This window comes from Pocillopora verrucosa, chromosome 14 (assembly GCF_036669915.1).
Source record: "Pocillopora verrucosa isolate sample1 chromosome 14, ASM3666991v2, whole genome shotgun sequence".
Taxonomy (NCBI): Eukaryota; Metazoa; Cnidaria; class Anthozoa; order Scleractinia; family Pocilloporidae; genus Pocillopora; species Pocillopora verrucosa.
Genome location: NC_089325.1, coordinates 6,611,736 through 6,635,288, shown reverse-complemented (window position 1 = coordinate 6,635,288; position 23,553 = coordinate 6,611,736). Strand labels below are relative to the sequence as shown.

The 23,553-nt window shown below is 38.6% G+C and overlaps 4 protein-coding genes across 6 annotated transcripts; 2 read left to right on the top strand and 2 right to left on the bottom strand.

Moving 5' to 3' along the window:
* Nucleotides 1-33: 33 nt before the first annotated feature.
* LOC131794899 (uncharacterized) lies at nucleotides 34-1,954 on the bottom strand. Its single transcript, XM_066161550.1, has 4 exons — nucleotides 1,929-1,954; nucleotides 1,623-1,789; nucleotides 1,171-1,409; nucleotides 34-1,059 (listed from the first exon to the last, which is right to left on the bottom strand). The coding sequence occupies exons 1-4, from the start codon at nucleotides 1,948-1,950 to the stop codon at nucleotides 333-335; spliced, it is 1,155 nt and encodes a 384-aa protein (XP_066017647.1). The 5' UTR covers nucleotides 1,951-1,954; the 3' UTR covers nucleotides 34-332.
* Nucleotides 1,955-2,028: 74 nt separating this feature from the next.
* On the bottom strand, nucleotides 2,029-2,958 carry LOC136278224 (zinc finger protein 862-like). The gene has a single exon (XM_066161704.1). It carries the CDS (start codon nucleotides 2,956-2,958, stop codon nucleotides 2,029-2,031), a length of 930 nt encoding a protein of 309 aa, XP_066017801.1.
* Nucleotides 2,959-11,504: 8,546 nt separating this feature from the next.
* Nucleotides 11,505-14,783, top strand: LOC131794915 (uncharacterized). 2 transcript variants are annotated; one of them, XM_059112480.2, is made up of 3 exons: nucleotides 11,505-11,644; nucleotides 12,489-12,694; nucleotides 13,979-14,783. In XM_059112480.2, the coding sequence occupies exons 2-3, from the start codon at nucleotides 12,507-12,509 to the stop codon at nucleotides 14,724-14,726; spliced, it is 936 nt and encodes a 311-aa protein (XP_058968463.2). In that variant the 5' UTR covers nucleotides 11,505-11,644; nucleotides 12,489-12,506; the 3' UTR covers nucleotides 14,727-14,783. The 2 variants fall into 2 exon arrangements, with proteins under 2 accessions (XP_058968463.2, XP_058968464.2); XM_059112481.2 differs by lacking the exon at nucleotides 11,505-11,644 and adding an exon at nucleotides 12,023-12,148.
* Nucleotides 14,784-15,973: 1,190 nt separating this feature from the next.
* LOC131794813 (RNA-splicing ligase RtcB) lies at nucleotides 15,974-23,301 on the top strand. 2 transcript variants are annotated; one of them, XM_059112372.2, is made up of 8 exons: nucleotides 15,974-16,107; nucleotides 16,598-16,795; nucleotides 17,190-17,309; nucleotides 18,136-18,312; nucleotides 19,050-19,181; nucleotides 19,469-19,726; nucleotides 20,215-20,312; nucleotides 20,686-23,300. In XM_059112372.2, the coding sequence occupies exons 1-8, from the start codon at nucleotides 15,979-15,981 to the stop codon at nucleotides 20,909-20,911; spliced, it is 1,338 nt and encodes a 445-aa protein (XP_058968355.2). In that variant the 5' UTR covers nucleotides 15,974-15,978; the 3' UTR covers nucleotides 20,912-23,300. The 2 variants fall into 2 exon arrangements, with proteins under 2 accessions (XP_058968355.2, XP_058968356.1); XM_059112373.2 differs by having other exon boundaries at nucleotides 15,983-16,051; nucleotides 20,686-23,301.
* Nucleotides 23,302-23,553: the final 252 nt, after the last annotated feature.

Below are 23,553 nucleotides of genomic sequence, written 5' to 3'. Positions count from 1 at the left end.
AGAAATAAATGACAACTTTGGCTTTTTCACAATTTTAATATTTATTTTCAAAGTTGTAAAGTTCACATGGTATAAATCTATAATACTCCTATATAAAACACATACCTTTCAGCTTCAATAATCCATAATGTATCTTTCTGCAGTCAGGATGCTCTTCATATGTCAAGAACTGGTGTTTTCTTGTTTTCAATTCACAAGTAAAAACATTTTCCTTGATAATTTATTTCTTCTTTAAAAATAATCATTTTTTGGCTCAGAAATGCATTCATTTATGGTGTGATTAACCTAAGACAACTCAGAGCAATGAATTATCTATACTTGATACTTTATAGCTAATCAGAGAAATAGTCTGATTCATAGTCAGAATCTTCCATGTTGTGGCTTTTCTCATCGCATTCAAGCTGGAGAGCAGCAACATACGCGTCGACATTTGGCTCACTCTTGATGCTTTGTGAATCATCAACTTCCACGGAGGATGGTACATCTAGATCATGTGGAATGGCTTCATCGAGTGTTGGTGGATGGTATGGGACTGCTTCTGCCAAGGAAGATGAGGCCACAGTAGCTGAGATGGGAGGAAGCTTTTTAAGCTTCCTTCTATCCTTTTCTTTCAGCCACTCTGCAACCACATCACGGATTAAGGATGGCAACTCCTTTGACTGTTGTTTGGGCCCATTGATAGAAATGTGCAACAAGGGGTTTAGCAAATCATTTTTGATTCTTGACCGCAACCTGTTCTTCTGCCATTTCAGGACACTGGCTCCCCTCTCAGGCCAAGCATTACTGTCTGGGCAACTTAGACAAACTTCAGCCATGAATGACAGCATGGGATAGTGAGATCTATAGGGTGGCTGCATCAGCTTGGATAGGCACCAATCAGTAGCTGTAATTGAACCTTCCCCCTGACGAATAGCTTGTGGCAGATCATTTTCCTTCCACTGCAGTAGGTCATATTTTGCCTTTTGCCATTCCACAATAAGCTGTTGGTGATCTTCTGCATGCTGAGGCCCTGGGAAGTAATGGTCGGCCAACTTCTTAATCATGCTGGAGCCATATTCACTTTAAGAAAAAGAAATTGTAAAACAGTAAATGAAAAAGCATAAACCAAACAGTGGTCTAATTTGTTTAATGTTAAAACCATGATATCAAAGTACCCAAAGTAGACAATACCTGAAGCCATCGTCGGTTTTTGTAGGAACAGAAAGTAAATCAAATATCTTGAAGGAATCAAGTACGGGAGAGGACTCCTGGAACCGTGCATCAATGTTTCCAGTCAGGGCACCAACATACTTCTTCAAAAAGCTTTTGAGTTGAGTTTCTTGGTGGGATGTTGGCAGTGACTGGTCTGGCTGGTCTCTTGCTCTTAAGTCCTTCAAAACAAGTTGGAGTCGTCCTTCAGGTTGCAAGTCCTGTATGAAGAATGACAGAAAATCTGATAATGTAATTGTTTTTTTTATTCTCGTAGCATAATTGATATTTAACTATACGTCGGTAACTGTTATGATAACTAAGAAATATACAGGTTTTCACCCTGATTTTCACTAGAACAACTTGACAACTTATAAAACTACATTGATAATACATACATTACAGTTACAATAAAACATGTAGATAAAGTGTACCTGTTTTAGCACTGCGATAGGTGTCTCGTTGGTAGCAATTTGCTTGAGTTGTTCCTTGGCATACTGAAGTGTAGGAACAATCTTGGCAAATGAAACTACACCAGCTTGGAAACATTTGCTGATTGTTGTGAGGATAGGAAGAATCATCTTCAGGATATAAATACTCCCTACAGAAAAAAGAAGAAACATAATGCCGTTGAATCATTTGTTCACTAGACTTGTCAATAAAAACATCAGACTTTAACAAAGTCTTCTAAGTACATACACAGGCCTTTCTTAACCCAGATTAAAAATCTCATTTTTTACCTATGAATTTCACGGTCTTCATCTGGGATAGTAGACCAATGGCAGTTGCATCATTTCGGAACTCGTCAGCACTGAGCGTTAAAAGAATTGCAGTGTAGTCCTACCAAACCCCCTGCACCGCTTTGTCTGTGGACAGCCACCGTGTTCTGCAAGCCCGTTGGAGTTTGTGACCAATTTTGTGTCGTTTAGACTCGTCAGCGGGAAGCTGCATGTCTCTAAGTCTTAATTGCATCTTAAGATACGCTGCCGTCTTCACACAGGAGTTTTCGAGCCACTTGTACAGCTGAACCAGTAGGCGTTCTATGGTTAGCATGTACTCCACCTCGTTGTTGGAGTCCCCACAAGCTAATGCCAGTCTGTGGCAGATACAGTGAACGTTGACCAGTCTTGGGTTCTCCCTTTTGAGCAGTGCTGCTACGCCATTATTCTTGCCAACCATTACTGAAGCTCCATCAGACGCCAAACTCAGGAATTTTTGAACGTCAAGGTCATCCTTAGCCAGTTCTTCTTTAATGTTGTCAGTGATGGTTTTGGCGTTCGGTGACACAGCATCCTCCATAAGATCTTTGACAGCTAAAAAGCGGATTTGCACATTTGCATTTTCCACATACTGGATGAAAATGATGTTTTGTTCTTTCACTTGAATGTCAGTAACATCGTCCACCATGAGGCCATAACACTTTGCTTCGTTAGCAGCTTTTGTGATCTTTTCCTTTATTACCCTGCCCATCGTCGTGAGGATTCCTCTTACTGACCACAATGATTCATGTTGGAAATGCTCCAGCTTTTCCAGTCCTATCGTCCGCATCATCTTCAACATGGAGGGGAAGTTTCGGTAGGCAATGCCATGCTGAACCAGCCAGTACAATGACATGAAAGCGCTATACAGAATTTCATGCCTGTGGAGGTTACGCTCGTCAAGTTTTTCTTGAAAAATCGAGGTCCTCTTTAACATTTCTGCTGCAATGGAATCTTGATGTTTTTGTCCACTGCAGTGCTCCACAAGTGCTGAGGTCTGGAACAACACCATGAGAAACTGCGACGGAAATACGCATTTTTTTTTCTCGCGAGGCTTCCAGGTTTTGTAACACTATTTATTTTTGACACATTTACTCACGAATGGAGGTTATTCGATACCCCGATGACGAACTTTGGGAGTGCAGATAAATGCGTTTGTTTTGTTTCATAACGTCTCAAGTCACGAACTCCAAATTAGCTGCACGTGCACAAAATTTATCACAAAGAAACATACCCAAAAGCAGAGAAATAATACAAAATTTTATTTATTTTACCGTAATTTACGTTCAAATTTAAAACTGTCGGCTGACCATAGTCTCCACAGGAGTTTTAGTACAAACTGAGCGTGAAAATAGCCGGGACAAAAATTAAAATAGCCGAGTAAAGGTCCCGGTGTCCTGGCCCTAACAAAAACACTGTGAGGCTGTGGGTGATAAAGATCTACACCCAGATTTTAATGAAAACTTTGATTTATCAGATGATGTTGGAATTCCTTTTCCTGTATCAAGTAGTGAACCACTTATACTTAATGATCAAGATCAAGAGTACAGGCAGTTGATTCAAACACTAAACAAGAAGCAAAAGGAATTTTTTTATCACATTTTGCATCTTATTAAAACATCTGACAAACCATTCTACTATTTTCTCTCTGGGGGGAGCTGGAGTGGGCAAGTCCCATCTTATCAGAGCTCTATATCAAGCAGCAGTAAAACAATTCCAGAGCAGGCGAAAACATTAATGAAGTTAAAATATTATTGCTTGCCCCTACTGGAAAAGCTGCTTATGGTATCAAAGGGAACACAGTACATAGTGCCTTGGCAATACCAGCATGCCAGTCTCTAAAGACATATAAACCTCTTGACTCAAGCAGACTAAATACCCTCAGATGTAAACTTCGTGCTGTTCAGCTTATATTTCTTGATGAAATATCAATGATAGGCAATACTATGTTAAATGTCCAAATAAATAACAGACTTAAGGATATCAAGGGTAGCAAAGAGGTATTTGGAGGTATTACCATAATTGCATTGGGTGATTTGTTTCAACTAGAACCTGTTATGGACAGTTATGTGTTCAAAGATATGAAGAACTCAGATTATGGATCTCTTGCCCCCAATTTATGGCAAGACTACTCAAACATGGATGTAAATGTGTTCTCAGAAACACAGTTATGTTACTTAGACAGTGATACTGACTACAGCATCACTTGGTATACCCTATTTAGAAATGACAGTCAACTTGACGTTTTCAATACAAGACCTTATGGTGGAACCGCAGTGTACAGTAAAATTCCTTTTCTACCTGGGTATCCAGTTTGCAACAACACTGGTGGTGTTGAAATAACTATCATTAGGGTTACAACAGTTCCACATATTACCATAATAGGCATATATCGGTCACCAAGAGTGCCAATTAGACAAATGTGTGCAGCATTGATCGGACTTCTTACCCTTGATATTTCAGGTTTCAAAGTTTTCATTGGCGATTTCAATATCAATTGGTTAAATGAAAAAGATAAGATTCCTCTTTATAATCTGTTTATAAGAGATCACAGTTACAGACAACTGGTATCATGTTCTACTACTGATAACAGGACCACTATAGACCATGTCTACACTAATTTACCTGAATCACAAATCCATGTACACATTTTAGAAACTTATTTTTCTGATTACAAAGCAATCTATGCATTGATTCAAAAATAGACCTTTGTGGTTTTCTTGTCACCTTCACTGTAACTTCCATGTGTTTTTCTTTTTGTCTTAAAGAGAATATTCATAGTTAATGAGTACAAAAAAATGAAATTAACTCAAATGTACACCTTAGATACCAATCATGCATTGTGATTGACATCTAAGGGGTAATCTGCAGATATGTGATATGCAACACATATCCAGGTATGTTTATTTTATGATTATTGCTTTTGTGCCTTGTAGTACATACAGATTGCAGTTTTCTTTGATACCTGTTCTACAACTCACAGTTACTGATACCATTTATTTCTCTTCGCTCTTCAGGTAGACACACCTCAGTTGTAATAGGACTTGAACGACAATGGACAACCTAACATGCTTATTCAAACAGAAGCGACCAAAGTACGTGGAGTCTGTTTCTCTTCAAGCAAGCATCTCGACTTTGAAAGATGCAGCAAACAAAAGTCCTCAGTGAAGATTAGCAACTTCACTATTAAAAATGACAGTGTTCTCATGAATGCAAGAGTCCAAATAAAGGAACTGAAGAAGATCACTTTTCTACGAGAAGAGATTCCCTCGACTCTGAACATCTCAATGCTCTTGAATGTTACCAATAACCAACTTATTAATCTCAAAGCCAAAGTGGTCCACTTATCTGGAGTGAAGAAAATAATCGCAAGAGATGGTACGAAGTCGAAAGCTGATTGTTGCCTCCTAGATCCATTTGGATCAATCAAACTAACCCTGTGGGAGGACCTGATTACAGAAGTTGCAGACGACAACACATAAAACTTCTGTAACCTTAAAGTGACGAAGGATAATGACAACTACTCCATTTACCTTACTACACCAAAGCATGACTGTTCCATTTCACCAGCTGATCCCTTCCAAGAGGAAGTAGCTTCACCAGGTGATTTGCCAGACTACTTCACCCAAACATCAACAAATGCTGAAGTCCTTGGTGTTCAAAATTTCATGTGCTATCGCCAATGCTGCAAGTGTAACAAAAAGCTTCCAGCAACACCAGGGAATGTAGTAAAGTGTGAAACATGTGACCTCAGGCAGAAAGTGTCTGCTTGCAGCAGTCAGTACCACTTGCAGGCATTGCTGAGACATGATGACATTAACACCACTGTAACATTTTTTAATGATACTTTGCTCAGTGCCTTACAGTTGTTTAAAGTTGACACTAAGCAGTCATTAAGTGAAGATATTGTTGTTGAAGCATTCCTAAATACACCAATGCTCTTTGTTACCTTTGATAAGAAAACTAAAGTTGTGGCTGCAGTCAGTGTTGCAGAGAACTAAACTGCAGCAAGAACCAAAATAATGGTAAAAATCAGAATGCATCCACTCTATATTACCATTTAACAGGATACCAAAGCCATTGTTGTATCTTTCACTAAAGACAAAATGTTCATGTTATTATCACTGGGACAATGTTCTGTTATAGCATTCCCCTTCTCCCAAGTGACTTTTTGTATTTAAAAGTATTTAGATATTATATATTTTATGGAGTTTGCACATTCAATTGAAAACTGTAACTGAAGTACATTTATGAACAGTCTCTTTAATGCTTATACATTGAGAAGAGAAAGTTTCAACAGGAACTTGAGGCTTTTAATGCAGATTACTGATGTTACCACTTATAATTTTCAATTACAACAGTAACCCGTCTCAGTTGAAACCTTCAGTAATTATCAAGTAGTAGAGCTGTTCTCATTTCTTCATACTCTCCTGTTGTTAAACTTTCTATTTCTTTTTTTATATTACAGTTATATGTTCATTAAATTTTCTGATGTAAAAGAAAAAAATCACAATTGCTAACTTGAATCATGTTTTGTTCTTACTTATTGTATCAAATACATACAGTTGTGGTTCCTTTTGTAATGCAGGCTGTTTTTTACAATAAACTTGTTCATCCCTGATGTCTATGTTCCAGTCTCTGTATTCCAGATTTTAGCCACCTAACCTTGCAGCTAAAATTATTTTAATCAATTCTTGTTCAAATTGTTGAATTGAACTTGCAACCAAACCTACACAAAACAAGACCCAAAGGAAGTACCGCTAAAACCCAGCATTAGACACACGTACGCATTGCGGACCAATTTTTTCAACTGAGTGCAAAAATGATATATCTACAATCTATTTGTGGCTCATTTTCCATGGAAAAATTTGTCAGCAAAATCCTCCAACCTTTCTTCATTACCTTTATGTGGAATAATGTATAGTGTCAGATTTGTCTCACTTTTGTACTGATGCCAAACGCAATCAAATTCAGCAAGCTTGTCACAGATAATAGTATTATATTAGGGTCAGTATCGTAATTTACTGTTAACTTCTGATTGGTACAGCATCAGTTCGGAAAATCCGAGGGTCTCTGGCTTGATTCTTTGTAGTGGGATACAGATTCTTTCCAATTTTTAAACAAGTGACAAAAATAAGTGACATAATTCTTTCATATTGGACTTCCGGCGAACTAGAAGAAAAAAACCTTGTCATTCCCGAGAAATCTCTTGCGAATAAAAAGGCAAAAAATACTCGTATTTTCTCAGCTTTCTGGCTTTTTTGAGAAATTATCTTTTTCAGTCTCAGAAAACTGAACAACATAGCAATTTTCGTATTATTAGTGCGCTATCAGCAGGCTTTCTGTATGTGGCATTGTTTCAGAACGCGCGGACTTCGCTTTAGTTCTTGTCGTAACTTTATTCAGGTACATATTCCACAATATGAAGGTTAAATGAGCAAAGGGGGTAAATTTCTAAAGAAATCATGGTGCTGTGTGGGAGAGTGTAACAGGATAATTTAGTATTGTCTACTGAGTTGACACTAAACGTAAATTGGTCACCATAAAGAGTTTTAAAACTGACGTTTCGAGTGTCAGCCCTTCTTCAGAGCGAAATTTTCGCAATTGGCAAGATTCTTGCAAATTTTTTTACACTTTAGATTGCACCCTTTTAACGCAACTTGTCGGCAGATTTATATATTATACAAACAATGTGCTCTAATGTGACCCGGCTCCTAAACCTTTGACTAATCAAAGTGCTCTGTGAGCAAACTCGTGAATTGACACATGATTTTTACTGGGATACCTGTGGTAGCCCAGTCATAAAATGCCTTTGTTTTTTTGTCGTCTTTTTTACTGGGATACCTGTGGTAACCCAGTCATAAAATGCCTTTGTTTTTTTGTTGTCTTTTTTTTTTTTTACTGGGATACCTGTGGTAGCCCAGTCTTAAAATGCCTTTGTTTTTTTGTCGTCTTTTTTTTTTTTTTTTTTTTTTTTTCCTCCGCCACAAAATGGAAAAAATTGCGCAATAGTACCCAGAGGTCATTGGGCCCTCAACACCATGTCAACTAACTGTGATCCAACAACTAACTGTGATCCAATGAGGTGTTCACATACTGATCACGCGTGTTATCCCTCGACACCATGACAACTAACTGTGATCCTGTGGTCCAATGAGGTGTTCACATGCTGATCACGCGTGTTATCTTGATGATGATTGACGTTGTCATACACGGACAGGGCCGGGTCACATGACAAATCACGTGATTTTTGCTAATAAAACTCTTTGGTCAGTTGTTTTGTATTTCAACGTATTTGGATTGCGATCTCCTGGAGCATTATGGCGCAAACGCGCAAAATACTTACAGACGCATATACAAGTCGTATTAATCGCGGCTAATCCACTCTGAAAGATGTTATTGAGCGGTAATTTTGGAACGGATTGAGTCGCGAACGCTTGAAAGCCATGAAAGCCTTGAATGCCTTGTATGCTAAGTATGCCAATGTCTTAGTTGAAAACCGTTCACTTGTTGTAAAAAGCAAAATCTGAAACCAAACTGCATATACTCTATGCAATCTATTAAACAACGCTTCTACCGTGAGACTGAAGAACATAACTATATGGGATGCAAACTGCTTGTGAAGAAGGACGACATGTTGGATTCACTTGATGGCAAGGAACGTAGCTACGATAACAGTACGAATGGTATTAATTTCACGATCAGAAAGGTGAATCTTATGTTTGTTTTCATTGTAGTTGTATGGATATTCTTTTTTAATAAATACGTGATCCAAAACCCTGTGTTTTTTTGTGTATAATGTTGTTATGTTAAATATTGTTTACGCAATTGTCTTGTCACAAGCGGCCCAAGCTCACGTCTCGAGAAAAAGCCAACGATTAATTCATGAACGCGTCACGCGTTGTGTGACTCGGTGTTAAGTTACGGGAGGAACTGCACGTTATAAGGAATAGTACAGGGAACGAAGTATGGTCGATTTACAACGATACATATTTCGAAATATGAACATTTTTCTCGTAAAATCAATAAAACTTACTCATACCCTGTGTATCCGTTGTATTTTCTGGCGATTTCTGCCGTTTTAAGCTTGCTTTACCATCACTGTTGTTCACATCATCTACTTTTATTACGTTGATAAAATCTGTACAGACATCACACCAACCAACTCGCGCGCAAAGTAAGAAGACTATATTGAAGGCTTGAAATAATATTGCGATCGATTTTCATCAAGAAATGGGCCAGGAATATTCCACAATAGTGCAAATAATCGTGAAGGCGGATTGCAGAAAAGCAATTGCGTGACGCTCGGTAAGCTGTAAGATGACATGTTATTATATACCAGACGTAAAAACTCTTCAGATTCTTAGTCTGCATTTTGTACCCACTCTGCAGTCTGCAGCCTATATTTTGTATCCGGTCTGCAGTCTGCTGTCTGCATTTTGTACTAACAGGTATCCGTGGCACCAATACATTTTATTTTTGGTTACATTTATTCGCAAAACACACATAATCTACCACAAAATACCTGTGAGTGAGATAATTCGACATTTTCGTTCTTTCCTTCATTAATATTCTTCTCTCCTTTTGTAAGAATGTAGACATCACTCACAATGTTTCAAGTAATCCACCCACCCTACAAAAAAGGAACTCTTGCACGCATAGCATGCCTATGTTTTGAAATAGGTGTATGCCCTTGGCCAGACTTGAGCGCACTATTTCAGTATACTAGTCCGACACCCGTAGTATCACTACACTTGATTCCAAGGATCCAGTACCATCCAGGTATCCCAGTTACCCTGCTCACAGGGTCTAGTTTAGATTATGTTTAATGTTATCTGGTTTAGGGAATTTTGTGGTTGATTGTCATATCTAGAGTACGAGCAGTAGTTCAGTGTTCGTTAATGTAGCAAAGAAACAAAGTAACGTTGGGATAAGAAGGCATTACAATTGAAATGATCATGCTGTTATTTTTGACAAGGTGGATGATGTCGTGTTTTAAACGTCTATCATTTTTGTTTCTGGTTCAAAAGAAAAGGTTGGAAGTAAATGTGGGTGAAAAGTGAAATCTACTGTCTTTCGTTGTAAATATTAGAAAATCAAGGCAATACTGTCTTAATGAAAACATTAACGATTCCCTCTTTATTAAATGAGACAAACAGGAACGAGTTTTGAGTGATATAACTAAGCCAAGCCTGCCACCGTCATTTTGGATCTCCGCCTGGGTAGATTTAAGTCACGTGCTAGGCAACGTATAATCAATAACAAGATAGAATTTCATTTCAGGCCTATTTATCAATTTTGTGGTGTGTAACTTTCGCATTTTAGTACGTTGTATGTATGTTGAATCTTCAAATTGTCTTGAAACTTAAAAGAAAATTGTTCATTAAACATTCACTAAAAATTGGTAGCTAAAATTGTTTGTTTAGGTGTTATTTGATTTTCGTGTTAACTTGTTATTTCGTCAGTCATCGGCATCTTTTGTTGCTTCACACAGGAAAAACACACGCGACGAAACGTAATGATCAATTTTGTCCTCAATCTCACGCTATAACAGAAAAAGCTTTTGAACATCTGTAAACTCCGAGCGCTTCGCAGTAAGTGATATTTTCAATGAATCTTCGGATTGTTTTCAAGTTCAAGGATTGTAAATTACAATCTTATGAAAAACGAAGGTTGTTCTGTTATTTCAGTGTGAATCCTTGCATGCCTTCCAGTCGCTGGCGCCGCTTGTTGAAACTAAAACGGAAAAAAAAACTCTTTTAAGATTATCATTGGCTTCTTTTTCACCCCACCACTATTCTTAGCAACAAAGGTCGCCATTTCGTCTGTTTATTGCTCGCCAAAAACTATAAAATGCACTCAAAAGCCTAAAATCTAGAAAAAGTTTACAGGAATCGACCAATCGAGCGAGCGAATGCCATTCCCCATATCGTATCTATAACTCGCTCTTGCGCATGCGCGCAATTCACGAGTTAAAAAGGTTTTCAGTTTCAGTTTGTGGTTACGCATTTCTGCTGTGGTCTTTTGTCTCCGAAAAGATTAAATTTTTCCGAAAGTGCCACCCATACCTTATTCTTAGTAAGACACGCTGAGTGCGATTCATGATCATTTCCAGTGTAACTTTCGAGAAATCATTTGTGGTCCTGGTTCTTTTGCGGTCTAACCCCGACCCTATTTGTCGCCTTATCTTGACAGCCCAATTTTAATCGTTCATATTCTTGTTTAAAAAAAAGGTTTTAATGAAAGAGACTATATTCTCTCTTTTTTTTTAATGGTTATTCCATATTGCCGCATTGTCTACAATTTTCCGATTTGTGCCTAAAATGAGGTTCTCTCTGTCTTGCTCGTCTCACTGAAACTTACGTGCATTAGAGCTAGTATTGACAGACAAATCAGCGTAACCTACTCTTTCCTTGACGTATTTCCGGTTTGTTGCCTTCTCTGAGAAGCACTCGCATTTCGTCGTGTGCTTCTTCAAAACAGGAAAAGTTGTTTTTAAAACCGGAAGATGTCTCCAAAAACAGGAAAATGAATTCGATTGAAACCATTTAAGTATTAGTTTCCACAAATTGAGAATCGATCAGGAATAACAATATATGCTGTATGAAGTCTTCAGTCCCCTTATCCTCAAGCTGATGAGCTGATAGGAGCTGATACTGGCGTTGGCAGGACTGTGTCTTCTTCAGCAAAGTTAGGAGGTAAATTAAACCTGTAAGTTAACATATGGAATCCAGTCTTTAAAAACAGTATTATGCATGAGAATCCGATAAGATTGAGTTATTGAAACTTGTTTAAGTAAACACAATTTTAAACCAATTTACAGGGAAGCCGCGGATTTCCACCTACGACAAGAGTCCGATTTAACTCACCCAGATAACGCCATTAAAATTCAATCAATTCATAAGCAGTTTAACACACTCTTTTCGTTGGCCTTAATTTTTAAAAGTAGACATGTAGTCAGCCCGTATAAACTTCCAGACACAGAAAACTGAGTAAGGGGCCGGTCACGACTCGATTATTGTTGTTTCTTACTATTTCCTCTTCTGTTTTCTCCGGAAATCTTGCCTTTGCACTTAAGACTACACCCTTGAAAGCGCTATACTGGTAAAAATATAGCTACTTCTACAAAGCTCCCATTGCAAACAGAAAGCTGAGATATACTGGAAAATATTGCAAGCTAAGCTGATTTGCTTACAACGAAGGTAACAAAGATTACATATGCTAAGAACAAACCAACAACAACTACATGTCTACTTTTAAAAATTAAGGTATCATTAATACTCAGTTCAATCAGGCGATAAACTTTAAATTAGTTTCTCGTGCCGTTAGCAAGTCACAAGTGAAGACTAACAATTAACAAAGATTACATATGTTCGAGACCATCCTACAATTGTTGGTCAGCCTTAAAGAATGCCACGGACACTTTACAGCGTCCGCACATGTGTGTACATGTGTAAACGTTTGACTTCGGTGTTATGTCATTCATTCATGATCATTCGAACGTATTTTTCAATTCATGTTTTAGTTCATTTTCAACTTCAGCGTGGCAATCCAACCATCATGTTCTCCGTGGCAAAACATGCTGTTCCTTGTAAAAATGGAAAATGCATCCTGTCTGAATGTGTTAACCTAAAGCTCAGACGAGAAATAACGAATAACGCAAGAAAGCTTAAGAGGCCTGGCAGGTCACAAATAATGAGTCGCAGAAACTCGGGCAAGTATAAGAAACATGGAAGAAAACCAAGGCCGTAAGTAAATCTTTTGTCTGATTATATTATGATTCCATTTCATCGTTACTGTGTGAGTGTGTGCTGGTGCTTGCGTGCGTTCGTACGCGTCAGTTTTTGAGGGGGTTTACATGTGCGTGTGTGCGCCAGTAGATGTGCTCAAATTTAATGTTAAATTTTCAAAAACATTTGAACAGCATTGAATTGAAAACAAAAAAATTTCTATGTATATAAATTTACCCTTGATGAGTCGAACCAGGTTTGACAGTACTTTAGAGATCAAAGAGCTGTGCTGTAGTCCGAAACTCTGAATTATTTTGCAGCAGCCAAGTATTTTCTAGCCGTTTCTGCTTTTTTGGTGTGCACAAAACGTTTTATTTAAGTCCAGGCTTCGCCGCTTTAAGTTCATGCCATTAACCTCTAAAAGTGATTATAACATAGCTAGCAGAGCCGCGCAATCAAATTCAGTATATGTAAGCGTGCTCAAAATCCCGATAGTGCACGCTGAAAGCGTGAGCAAATCGCTTCGCCAGAAATTTTTTTTTTTCGCGCGAGCGGCCATTGTTAGCGCGGGGAAAGATAATATATTTCACGACAATAATGGATACAAACAGAGACTCGGCCCACCAGTCCCAAAACGAAGACAATTTTCTGAATTTTTCCCTTGGGCTAATATATTTCGACAGAAAATTTGAAATTAAAACCAATTCCTATTTTGCTTGATATTTCGCTTACCCCGAACAATCACTTATGATTTTGTTGTCCGTTTTTCGCGTCGGATTTGATGCACAATTCCACCGGCCATGATATGAAACAATTGGTTCATGCTTTTAGTTGTGCACTATCGAGTTATGGAGCACGTGGGAAGTTTGGAAAGCACTCAAGAAGCTAGAGTTGCCCTCGGCTATTGCCTCGGGCAACTCTTACGCTTCTTTCGTGCTCTCCAAACTTCCCACATGCTCCATAACTCGATAGTGCACTCTAAAGCATGAACCATGTGTCAATTAGCGTCTAATTTCTCCTCACAATATCACCTCAGAATCAGGCATTAAGGTCACAAGAATAAAAGAAATGATCACCAACCAAATCGGCTCTTTATTGTCAAACAAATTCTCCTCGTCAGCACCTTACAAAATGTAGACAGATCAGTATGGAGAATATGCATACTGATGTTAGGTGCAAAAAGGGTTAAAGTACTTTGTATTTTCTTAAGGCTTTGCCACCCAAAGCTGTTTCTCATTTCCTCCTACATACAAGAAATCCTAACAAAAATCATAAAACAGATCCCACTCTCTGAATCAACAGCAACAAAAATCAGAGTCCAGAGGTAATTGAAATAGAAGCACAAGAAGAGGCAGGTAAAGCATGGGAAGAGGATCTAGAGGATATTCTTGACATTCTGAGACAAGAGACGTTTGAGTCTTTCTACAGTTCTCACCCGCCTAACAGTGCTGCCCCCATCGTCGAAAACAGAGGGCGACAGTGCTATCATGTTTTGCAGCCAGGAATTCTGGCGGAGCGGCATCGTTTTGACGATTCATCAACATTAACAACTCCCCCATCTCTCCAGCAATTAGAAACACAGCAGATGGCAGAAATCCATACTATAACCAGTCCGGCAGTTCACTCCAACGATCTAGATTTTTCAGGGACCAAAAACGAAGGAATCGCCCCGGAAACTTTCGCTAGTAGTGCACCCAACTCATCCAATCTGATGATAGACCTTGATAATACGTTTCATGCACCATATACCCAGGATTACGCCAGGTTTGGAGGAAAAACAGGCACCGTAGAAGTTTCATTCACTTCGGACCAACCCCAAAGCCTCCCGCAAGGAGATGACAACAGGATTACCCCTCAAACTAACAGAAAAGTAACTTCGCCTAAACGATCTAATCATACCAAGTTGTTTGGAGTTCTATCTCTCATTCTTCAAGCTTTCAATACTCACCTTACAGCAGAGAGTGAAGAACTCTGTACAAGTGTACTACAGAGGGCCCTTGCAGAAATTTATGTTTCCCTATATGATTACAAAAATTTTCGACCATATTAAACGGAAACCAAATATGTGAAAACATCCCTTGTGAAAAGCGTTTCCAAATCTGTGATAAAAGGGTATTGTGGTAATTCTTTAATCACCCCTCAGTTTTGAGACGTGATTTTCCTAAAAAAGGACTAATGTTCAAAATTTCAACAAAAAAGATATGTCATAAATTTTTAGCTAAGCCAAAAAATCAAAGCTCAAAAAATAGTTAATTTGGTTTTATAAATTCAGTGGATAATGTAAACTGGCCATCGTGAAGATTTTCTGAGGCCAACATTGCGAGCATTAGCCCTTTGCTCATACGTTGATTCAGAAGTGGCGTAGGGATCTGTCTGTAAGCGACGCGGATCTTAAGGGACTGTAGGATCTACAGGATTGTTTCTGACGTACAATTTATGTTAAGACAACGGCATTGTCGCCGGCTCTGAGCCCTAAGTGGAAATTAATAAAAGGCTTGAGAGGATTATCGACTTAAACGTGTCAACTGATTCAGTGTTCTCTAAAAGCACCGGCGTCTGGGGTTTTGCTGGCTTTTAGTTTCTGAAGCGTCGGCTACTTCGATTAGAAAAAGTTTTAAATTACCTGCGTTTAGAAAAAATCTTTACCTTTGCCAGCTAGAGGCCACATCTGGAAACATTTTTAATTCATTTACAAGGTTATATTAGTTAATTCTTAAGATATCTGATTATCACAAGTAAAACTTTGATAAGCAGGTAATTTAGTGTTAACAACTGGGTTGAAAACGTAAATTAGCCACCGTAAAGGGTAAAAAAGCTGACGTTTCGAGCGTTAGCCCTTCGTTCTGACGAAGCTCTGACGAAGGGCTAACGCTCGAAACGTCAGCTTTTTTACCCTTTACGGTGGCTAATTTACGTTTTCAACCCAGTTGTTAACACTAAATTACCTGCTATACTCTCCCACCGACGCAGCACCACAGTTTCTCTAGAAACTTTCCTCTTTAAAACTTTGATAAGTCTGTTTCTTCTAGAAGATTTCCCACGTCGAAGCCAAGAAAGTATTGCCAAATGTTTCTTTATTCTAGAAAACTATGAGTAATGAACTTTAGGGTTTATTTTTCCTGAATAAGATGGTGTTAAGTATATTTCTCTCTGTGAGTAAACATCAAGTAAATTATAGGCAAATGTGCCCGATGGAAATACTTTCCCTTCCTTCGCCTCCCAGCTTTTCCCCGTCCCCTCCCCCGGACCTTTTGAAACGAAATTATTGAGTAAGACTGGGACCAACACAGTTGTTTACAACGATGTCTTGTTGGAAGATAGCATGTTCCTTTTCGTTGCGAATTGGTCGTAAACAGCTGATTTCTTTCTTCAGAGGTAGATTGGCGATCAAAAGGAGGTTAAGTTACGTGGTTCTTAGCGAGGGGGAGAGTGTAAGCAACTTTAAATGCAGTGTTTCATTGTAATCGAGAAATCGCCCTGTGTTATTTCCTTGATTTTGTAAATTTTAACTAGATTTTGTTTCCAAATGGCAAACGAGATTTTACTTGTCAGTGGTGTTTTAGTTGGTTGTGTCCATATCATAATGAATCCTAGAAACTTCTACAACCGATAGTTCAAATACGATATCGTAGATCTCATAGAGTCTATACACTAGTCAGTAGCAAAATTGAATGTAAAATGATGCAGTTTATAACAAGTCGGAAAATATATTTTTAAGACACTGGTAATGAGAAGCATAGGGAGGCAAATAAATGGGGGTGAAGCTTCCAACGTTTTGGTATCAAAAAAAGGGTCTGCTGAGTGGTTTCTGCATGTGATAATTTTCGAGGATTTATTTGTAGTTGGAAAGCACGCACAAGGCAATGCTTTGTTGAAGATATGTGTGTTCGATTGCTGGAACCTTTTTTAATTCTATACTAGAATGGTGTGCCAGTTAAAGCGTGGGTGAAAGGTGTTCCTGTGGAAAAGGATGCTGCTGACCAGCTTCGCTCTCTGGCCAAATTGCCAATAATCCACTCACATGTTGCAGCTATGCCTGACATGCATCTTGGGAAGGGAGCATGTGTGGGATGTGTGGTGGCTACTGTTGATGCAATCATTCCAGCGGCAGTAGGAGTGGTCGGTACAACTTATAAATCATTTTAATATGTTTTCAATTAATTGTGAGGATGGGTATGGTAATATGATCAAAAATCTGTTTGGTAACTAGTAGACACAATAATCAGGAAGCCATGTTAAAGAAATTATCAAGAGATGACATCTAAGGTGAAACAGATTTCACTAAAACACCCCCTTTTCCCATCCAGTTACTTGCAGAAACACAGAAAACAAATTACAACATTGTAAAGGTGAAGTAGGGGTGAAAGGAAGAATATTCAAGATGAGATTAGTGTGCTAGAATATTGTGATCTCAGTGACAATGTGTTATGAAGGTTCTTTATTTGAGTAGGTTTCTGAAAGAGAATTAAAGACTTATAAATGATAAAAATTTACTTACTTCCCATTTATTTAGGACATTGGATGTGGAATGATGGCAGTAAGGACAACAATAACTGCAGAACAACTGCCAGATTCACTGAAGAACCTTAGGAGGGCTATTGAGCAGGCTGTACCACATGGACGAACCCATCAGGTACATTCATTAACTCACAATTTATCATTTACTGTTTTAATCCCTTATGGGGAGATTGGAGCAGAATTGGAGTTGTGTGCTCTATTTAGGATTTTCTATTAGTTCTTCAGTCCCTGCACAAAAACCAACATTTCAGGTTCCAATCATGCCTTGAAAACAGTGGACAAAGAGCTATCAATCTACTTTGTTGTTTTTCATCTTACATGTGAAAATAATTTTTTTTGTACCCTTTATACTGATTATATCCCTGGGTATAAGAAAATAATTTTTTTGCAAGAGCAGTCAGCTCCTTGAGGCAGCCAGAGTCTGGACTAATTCAACTTGATCTAGACTCAAGCTTACAAATCATATGACCAGAAGCACCAGTGAATGGAATTTTCACTTTTTATTGGTTTCTGAGGTGTCAGCTACTCAAATAAGACAAAGAAGTAAAGTGCCTTTGCTGGCCAATGTTTTTCTTTTTTTTTTTTTTTAATGGCTGGCTGCTACAGAATCTGTGGATAACACTGGATACATGTATTATTATTGTTATTCCATTGGTTAACCCTTTAGCGCCCAGATCAAATTTGTCATTCTCCTTACTGTCAATCATACAATTCTTATAATTTTAGTTTAGAGTATTTAGTTTTGGGTCAACTGATTATCCCAAAATTGAAATTTTTCTTTATTCGCATCACTTATCTGGTTGATAAATTGTATTGATATTGTAAGGAGAAATTCTGTTTCGGTCACTCAGGGGAGTTTAAGTGTTAATTCAACTTAACATTGAAAAAGAACGGATTAAGTTTAGGCTTTCTAGTAAGCAATGTTTTCAAATTCTTTCTAGGGTGGTAAAGGTGACCTAGGTGCCTGGAAGGCCAGAGAAATTCCTGACTATGTGATGAATGAGTGGAATAAACTAAAAAAAGAATATGAATTCATCTGCAGTCGCCAGCCATTGGCCAAGGCACAGAACACTGTCAATCATCTGGGGACTCTAGGAACGGGAAATCACTTTATTGAGGTGAATTTGTTGTGAGAGGAGACACATGACTTCTGAGTTTACAAACCAAGTCATAGCAAGGCTACATCTGTTCCTAAACGAATTGAGTTTGGCTATTGTGGCAGTAAAGTGGAAAGCTCTAAATTCCATACATGAGCAGGGGCATTTGAAATCTGACAATAAGCTCATCATGGGTTTTTGATAAAGTAATGCTTTTGTTTGCCATGGAAGTTGAATCTGGATTATTTACAATTCTTGGCCCTGTCTTTAGATTCTATCATGAATGGTAGTTCCTGAATTTTTTTTCTTTTTTTGCTTGTTTGTTTGGTTTAACCCTTTTGTTTTTTCTAAAAAGTGACAAAGAAAAATACACTGATTCTGACACTTTTATTGTGCCTTAAAGCTCCTATCCAAATCCACAACCATCTTTTTTCAAGTGCATATGAGTAACAGAGGATAGCACCGGAGAGGATAGAAAATCTACCTCTTACTAGGCACCACATAACCTCAACAACTTAATCATGTGTCAGACATTTCCCCAATGTTTCCCTCCTTGAAAAATTATGTGAACTTGATTTTGTGAAAAGTGAATTTTCCTGTTTGTATCGAAGCTGTGCTGTGAATATCAACAATGTGTATAGTTTCCAGTTACCTAGACTTTAATTTTCGTTAGGTTTCCAGTTCAGCCTTTCCCGAACGATGATTACTGAGTCGTTAATTCTACCAGTTGTCCGAACCATAGTGTTGTTCTCCTTCAGATGTGTCTTGACGAGGAAAACAGGGTGTGGTTTATGCTGCATTCAGGGTCACGAGGCCCAGGCAACAGGATCGGCACAGTTTTTATTGAACTCGCCAAGAAAGACATGATGAAACTGGACAAGCAAATTAAGGTATGCTGTTCCACCCAAAGCCAATATGGTAATTACCCTTCAGAGTTGGGTTAGGTTAGAGGACTAGGAAGCAAGGTTTGAAATCATCGATTTCAAAAAGTACCTTTTTCTCTCTGTCCATACGAGTACAGAAATTTTCTATTTTCAAAATCTCTCATTTCAAGAGGATTTCCAAAAATGGTCCGTTTTGAACCCCTACTAATGATAACTAGCTTTGAACTGGTGGAAGTTGGGACTTTATACCACAGTTTATCAGGAAGATAAGTTAATTTTTTTTAATTACATAGGTTGATAAAGATCTCGCTTACCTCAGAGAGGGAACGAAAAACTTCGACGACTACGTATTTGCCGTTAATTGGGCACAAAAATTTGCTCGCCTGAATCGTAATTTAATGATGACCAATGTGCTCAAGGCAGCAAAGTCTTGTAACGATATGCCGGCCTTCAATGTGGATCCGTCCAGCAAGGCTGTCAACTGTCATCACAACTACGTCAAGGTGGAGACACACTTTGGAAGAGAAGTGTTTCTTACAAGAAAGGGAGCGGTTGGTAACCATAATAGCCCATTATTTACATTCCGTAGAAACAAAGTTGTCTTAACCTCCTTTGGAGCTTTTGTTGCATAAGAAATTTTTTTCATTAAGAGGGTCAGCGGAATATATAATGTACTTTTCGATTACGTGTGGTGAAACCAGAACCAAGGTTATCATGCATAACAGCCAAACAGGGTAAAGGAAAATATCCCAAGCAGCCAACGAGAACACAAAGTAAAAAAAGGTAACCTGGATGAAGCGCGGGAAAACGCGGGTGACCAAGTCGCCATTGATTTTAGTTTTTAATTTGATTGGCTGAGAAAGAGAATGGCGCGAATATGACAGGCAAATCAGAGAACGAAGTAAAGTAAAAACTATCACAATTTAGGATTGTTTTCGGTTCCCAATTGAAATTTCTCCACCTAAGTCGAAATAACGAGGATCTTAATATGCATTCCTTTACATTGACTGTTTTTTTCACGGAATTTTTTTCCTTACAGGTTTCCGCTCGTCAGGGTGAGTTAGGCATTATACCAGGGTCCATGGGCGCGCGGTCGTTCATTGTCAGAGGCAAGGGAAATCCTGAGGCTTTTCACAGGTTTGTGTTTTTTTGTGTGTGTTCGTCATGAATAACAGCGTCTTTACTTCGAACAACTGAATTATTCGCCATACTGCCACTTAGAGCAGAGTGAGTTCAAGGCAGGTTTCCTTCGCACGTTTTCAATACTCTTTTCATAATGATTTTAATATAACAGTAATAATATTTCAGAAAAACAGTAAGTGTAACATTGGTATGGATAAGTGAAATAAAGATTGATTTTTTTACATAGCGCGGTCTCTCAATTTGTTTAACATTGCCTTACTATATTCACAATTAAACTGAGGCGTAAATTTGAAGAAAAAGATGGAAGAACAACAACATAGTGATAATGACTATATTTATGATAACAAATTTTTGAATACTCCTTTAGCTGTAGCCACGGCGCCGGCCGTGTCATGTCACGAGCCAAAGCCAAGAAAATGTTCACAATTGACGATCACGTGCAGGCGACACGAGACGTGGAGTGTCGTAAGGATGCTGACGTGATTGACGAAACACCAATGGCTTACAAGGACATCGATGACGTCATGGCAGCACAGAGTGACTTGGTGGATGTAGTTCACACGCTGAAGCAAGTGGTTTGTGTGAAGGGATGATGAACGCTGTGATGAGCTGTCGGGCACTTTGCACTACTACACTGCACGTGACTTGCTGCGGTAGCCTCCTGCGTTATGCTTCGTAGGTTGTCACGCAATGTTTCCGTTTGAAAGGAATGCACGAAGAAAGTCTGGAAAGGTGCTGGTCTAAGCCTGTATTTTACACGTCATGTAATTCTAGTGGTTTGTCAACGTTTAAATGCAGGCCTCAGAAAATTTCGTGCGAAGGTTACTAGTATATGGTAGGAACGGGACAGAACATACGCTTTGGAACATTCACTCATTGAGAAAGGAAGCTAGTCGGAAAATTCTGATGCTAAGCATTTTAATATCAAGTGTATGTAACGCCAAGTTTAACGCTCGCTTTAGTTAGAAGACGAACACAACTATCAAGTGAATTCCTAGGCTATCGGAATTGAATAACAAATTTGCGACAGGCCGTCCTATTGGTGAATAAATTTTTAGTCAAGTCTGTAAACCTAAAGTAAAGTCGCTTATTGTGAGAACTGAATTACATAAATGGAACACGATCTAAAGCCCGGTTCAGACGTCGCACTTCGGCCGCGCCGAATCGAATTCAACGATAGGCGACCTAATTTAGTTAATCCTGGCTGAATTGATTTAGGCCCAGTTCAGACGCCGTACTTCCGCCGAGCTGAATAAAATTCAACGAATTAAGTTCATGTGAAGTACGGCGTCTGAATCAATTCGGAATGGCTGATTTAATTTAGATTGGATCAGTCAATTAATCCCGCCCGGCTCAGCCGGGAAGAAAGGCTGTAGGCCGGTTTTGATTCGGACGCCGTACTTCAACTGAGCCTAACCAAGTGCAAAAAATTATTTTAATGTATTTTTCATGCTGTTTTTACTCGAGAGCATGTGCAAAGTAGTGTTTTGCCCGGCTTGGCGGGTCAAACTAGACGATGGTGGCGTGTGTTGTTAGTGTTTCGGCTGTATTGACGCGTCGCTACCACTCGATAATGCATGACCAGAAGGAGAGTGAGTGCACATACGGTTATCACTTGTCTTCTTCTTCTGGCTACAAAATAGGCTAAGGGTGCGTTCCTTTGGGAGAATCCGGATCCGATCTAAATTAAATCAGCCATTCCGAATTGATTCAGACGCCGTACTTCACATGAACTTAATTCGTTGAATTTTATTCGGCTCGGCGTAAGTACGACGTCTGAACTAGGCCTTAGAGTGACATTTTACTCAACACAGGCAGACCACACTATGTGTTCTTGGTTAATAATTGACACTTGACGAACAAAATTTGAATATCTCAATAAAATTACATGAAGTGTCAATCGACTCATTTTTGGTATTTTGCGCATCTTTTTACGAAATTGCTTTTCTCAAGGTAGGAGACATTTTCTGTAGTTTGGCGTTAATTCTAGTTTGGAGTGGAAGCGGTCGCGGCTGGTGACCATCGAGTTGCAAGTCATGTCTCCTTTTCTTCTCGACGGCCTCCGGCTCAAAAAATAATTTCGTAAAAAGAAGCTTGAAACGGCCCATGAAAGTGAAAAAAAAGAAATACCACAAATGCGTTGATTAACACCAACATTATTGAGATACTCAGACCCAGATGTAATTTCGATAGGCAATTTTCAGAGTTTATTCATAACCCTTATAGATTTTGTTCGTTTGATATCAACAATTATTATAACCAAGAACACATAGTGTAGTCTGCCTGTGGACTCAGTTGTAAATAGACCGCTCTTCGATTGATGATTGTCGTAAAACCAAAACCAAAGTTAAAACAACAGCCACTCGGAAGAAAATAAGATACCGTGACGAGCCAATAGAAATCCACATTAAAATGACGCAAACCGCCCATGGAGCGCGGGAAAACGCGGGCGACCAAGTCATAATTGGTGTTAGTTTTGAATTCAATTGGTTGATGGAGTGGCACGATTTTTCTGGACCAATCACAGAGCAAAGTAGAGCAAAACTTAAAACCAATGCAAACCGATTATTTTCGACACTTAATTGGAAATTTCTCTTACTTACATCGAAAGGATTAAACATTCAAAACTGAGCCAGGAAGTTTTAGTCTTATGTATTCACAAAGTTTCTGATTTACCGGAATAAGCATCAGATGGAGTCGTTATCAGTATGGCTCATATCTCAATATGTTTGAGTGGGAGGGAAATTATTTCTGGTAATTAAAATACGTAGAACAACTTGATGGCTTAATTTATCAATTATTGAACCTGCGTACGCTCTCGGAACATTTTTCTTTCATACAAAGTATATGGAAAAAAATTTGCCTTATACAATGGTCGTATTATAAGTAATTTTTTTCATTTCAGTCATTCTCAGAAACCTGTGGAGGTTTTGAACGTCTAAAATGTTTGTTTTTTTTATTATAAAAAGGGAAGTTATTAAGGATCGAAAACGAATGCTACAGGAAGTTCAAATAAAGTCCATTTCCAAACTGCTCTCCCTATTCTGACGTCACACCTCTGCATCAGTCCTTTGTAGTTATACAAAACCGCGCGGCAAAAATGCTTACAATCTGGGCACACGGCTTTAGTCAAAAATCGTGGGACGCGATCCGGGTTGTCATCGTGGGACCAACTCCAGGGGCACATTGTAGAACTTGGTGTCTGTAAAGTGATTTGACGACTGACACGTTTTGG

What these genes read in the sequence shown, in the direction of transcription:
- LOC131794899 (XM_066161550.1), bottom strand. Translation starts at nt 1,950, where the DNA reads ATGAAGACCGTGAAATTCATAG. An exon ending in GAAGACCGTGAAATTCATAG is followed by an intron (nt 1,790 to 1,928) that starts GTAAAAAATGAG and finishes TTTTTTCTGTAG; the next exon opens with GGAGTATTTATATCCTGAAG. An exon ending in AAAACCGACGATGGCTTCAG is followed by an intron (nt 1,060 to 1,170) that starts GTATTGTCTACT and finishes TTTTTCTTAAAG; the next exon opens with TGAATATGGCTCCAGCATGA.
- LOC136278224 (XM_066161704.1), bottom strand. Translation starts at nt 2,958, where the DNA reads ATGGTGTTGTTCCAGACCTCAGCACTTGTGGAGCACTGCAGTGGACAA.
- LOC131794915 (XM_059112480.2), top strand. Translation starts at nt 12,507, where the DNA reads ATGTTCTCCGTGGCAAAACATGCTGTTCCTTGTAAAAATGGAAAATGC. An exon ending in CATGGAAGAAAACCAAGGCC is followed by an intron (nt 12,695 to 13,978) that starts GTAAGTAAATCT and finishes CTGAATCAACAG; the next exon opens with CAACAAAAATCAGAGTCCAG.
- LOC131794813 (XM_059112372.2), top strand. Translation starts at nt 15,979, where the DNA reads ATGTCTTGTTGGAAGATAGCATGTTCCTTTTCGTTGCGAATTGGTCGT. An exon ending in CACATGGACGAACCCATCAG is followed by an intron (nt 17,310 to 18,135) that starts GTACATTCATTA and finishes AATTCTTTCTAG; the next exon opens with GGTGGTAAAGGTGACCTAGG. An exon ending in TTCTTACAAGAAAGGGAGCG is followed by an intron (nt 19,727 to 20,214) that starts GTTGGTAACCAT and finishes TTTTCCTTACAG; the next exon opens with GTTTCCGCTCGTCAGGGTGA.